This window comes from Penaeus chinensis, chromosome 5, assembly GCF_019202785.1.
Source record: "Penaeus chinensis breed Huanghai No. 1 chromosome 5, ASM1920278v2, whole genome shotgun sequence".
Lineage (NCBI taxonomy): Eukaryota > Metazoa > Arthropoda > Malacostraca > Decapoda > Penaeidae > Penaeus > Penaeus chinensis.
This window is the reverse complement of record NC_061823.1, coordinates 5870776-5873275: the sequence shown is the minus strand read 5'-3', so window position 1 is coordinate 5873275 and position 2500 is coordinate 5870776. Positions and strand designations below refer to the sequence as shown.

General features: G+C 45.3%; 1 protein-coding gene across 1 annotated transcript in view; it reads right to left on the bottom strand.

Moving 5' to 3' along the window:
- The window catches only part of LOC125025358 (peroxidase-like), a 50832-nt gene that overhangs the window by 35332 nt on the left and 13000 nt on the right, over positions 1-2500 (bottom strand). Inside the window, exons 2-3 of the mRNA XM_047613323.1 lie at positions 1194-1528; positions 886-1012 (exon numbers count right to left, since the gene is read on the bottom strand). Coding sequence (XP_047469279.1) covers positions 886-1012; positions 1194-1528 — 462 coding nt within the window. The remainder of the gene's footprint in view (positions 1-885; positions 1013-1193; positions 1529-2500) is intronic.

Genomic DNA, 2500 nt, shown 5'->3' with positions numbered 1-2500 from the left:
GTGAATGAGAATGTACATCTTCACAATACAAGAGATGTATTTTACTTGTTTCGATTATGTCTTCTTCAGAATCATAATCGAAACCGGTCAAGTACGTCTCTTGTATTGTGAAGATATTCATGCTCATTCAAAACTTTTCTAAATTTGTCAACATGAAAACGGTACACTCTCCTATTATGTATCCTCAATTGCTGTCTGCTACGAATGAATCTGCTTCTAACGCTGATATGTACTGAAAAGTTTCGTTGTTGCCTATGGATTTTTGGGTGGTTCTCGTGCCCTTTCTGATGCAATTGCCGTTGCTTATGCGATCAATGTATATCACTTCTATCACAGGCTTAGCATTACAAGCCATTTTTCCCAGTTGAATTAGAAATAAGTTCCCTGTGACCAAACGCCTGCGCTTCTTTACATGACCTCAAGATACAGTCTACTGAGTGGATTGTCTTCTTTCTGGCCCTCTCCATTTCCCTCCCTTCTCCTTCATTTTTCCCTTCCTCTTCTATCCCTCTTCCTCTTCGTTCCTTTCCCCTTTCTCTCCCTCATCTCTCCTCTCACCTGTTCTTCGTATTACCTTTTTCCTCAACCTCCTCCATTTCCTCCCTCTCCCCTTTCCCTCCTCTCACTTCTTCCTCTCCTTCCCTTTCCCCTCTCCCTCCCCCTCTCCTCCCTCTCACTCCACTCACCTCTTCCTCTCCTTCCCTTTCCCCTCTCCCTCCCCCTCTCCTCCCTCTCACTCCACTCACCTCTTCCTCTCCTTCCCTTTCCCCTCTCCCTCCCCCTCTCCTCCCTCTCACTCCACTCACCTCCTTCTCTCCTTTCCTTTCCCCTCGCCCTCCCCCTTTCCCCCTCTCCCCTCTCCCCTCTCCCTCTCTTCCCACTCACTGGCTAGACAGCAGCTCGGAGGCCCTCAGGGAAGCGTAGCCGAACTCTGCCAGCGTCTTGCTCTTCTTCTTCTGTTTGTTGAAAGCCGCGAGGAAGAGTCCCGGATGTCCGCGCTGGAGGTGGTAGCCTGTTGGGGAGAGACGAGTCAGTAACACGTTCGCTGACCCGTGTTGGGAATTCGATATAGGATCGTTGTCCGCATAATGGGTGAATATTTGCCACCGCTACGGATTATGCGGTGAATGGCACCGACGCCAGAACGCACGCGCAGGGTCTCCGGAGTCGCGAGAGGCCCCGCGAGGACTCACCTTCCTCGAAGAGCTTGGGTTCCTTGACGGCGGTGAGGTAGCGCGTCTCGTTGATGCCGTACTGGGTCACGTGGTTGAGGATGCTGGCGCCCACCTCGCTGGAGGCGCTGAACTGCAGCGGTACGGGCGCCTGCCTCCCCGCCCGCGCCCACGACAGCGAGTACGGCTCCGGACGGTTCCTGGGTCCCGCGGGCGTCCGGAAGGCAGGCCGCGGGCTCTCCTGCTGGCGGGCGTCGAAGGCGGAAGCGGATGCGTCGCCGGTGCTGGGAGCCGCCCGCAACACGGCCACCACCACCGCCGCCCACGCCCACATCGCCGCCCGCGCGACAGGGCGCCTGCAGAGGGAGAAAGGCGTTACAGTATTTCACACTACGGCAGGATTTAATCCTATAAACGGATTGACATATACATGTGTGTGTGTATAATATATATGTAGATACATACATACGTACGTACGTACATAAATACATACATACATACAGGGAAATATATAATACATAATAATATAATATGTAATATATGATATATATATAAATGCAAAACATAGATACTATGCATTAAGACAAACTAATAAGAAATAGAACTATAATACGTAATGGTACTGTAAATGCATAATAAGGGGGAGAGATTAAGATGTAAAGGGGGGGGGGGGGGGATAACGTGTCTTTTTCTTTTTCTTTTTATTCTCGGTTCTAAGGTTTTCGGATCTTTTCTTGTTAACGTTGCTAACGAAGTCGCGTCACTGTTGTTGTTTGTGTTTGTTTTGCTTTCTCTACTTTGTTTTTGCTTCCCCACTTTCGGTTCGTTCGTTTTTGTTTTTCTTGTTGTTTTCAAGCTATTTATTGATCGTATTCCGTTGCTTCTTCGTCTTATCCTCCTCCTCCACCTCTCCCTCCTCCTCCATCTTCTTTTTCTTTCTTGATCTTTTTCTTTTTCGTTTTGTTTCTTTTCTTCTCCTCCTCATTTTCCGCTTCCTCTTCTTCCATCCCATTCATTCTCATTTTTTTTTCCTGAATGGTAAAACACTCTTCCGTGTTGATACTATGGTAGAACAATTTATTTATCTTTATATATAATATATATACGGAAATATACATATATTTATATATTTATTTACATATAATATATAATGTATAATATATAATACATAACATATAATATATAATATATAATATATTATATATAATATATTATATATAATATATAATATAATATATAATATAATATATAATATATAATATAATAACCTTGGATTCCATCTTCAGGTCTTAAGATGAAACCCAGGTGGATTTCGAATCTGTAGTCTC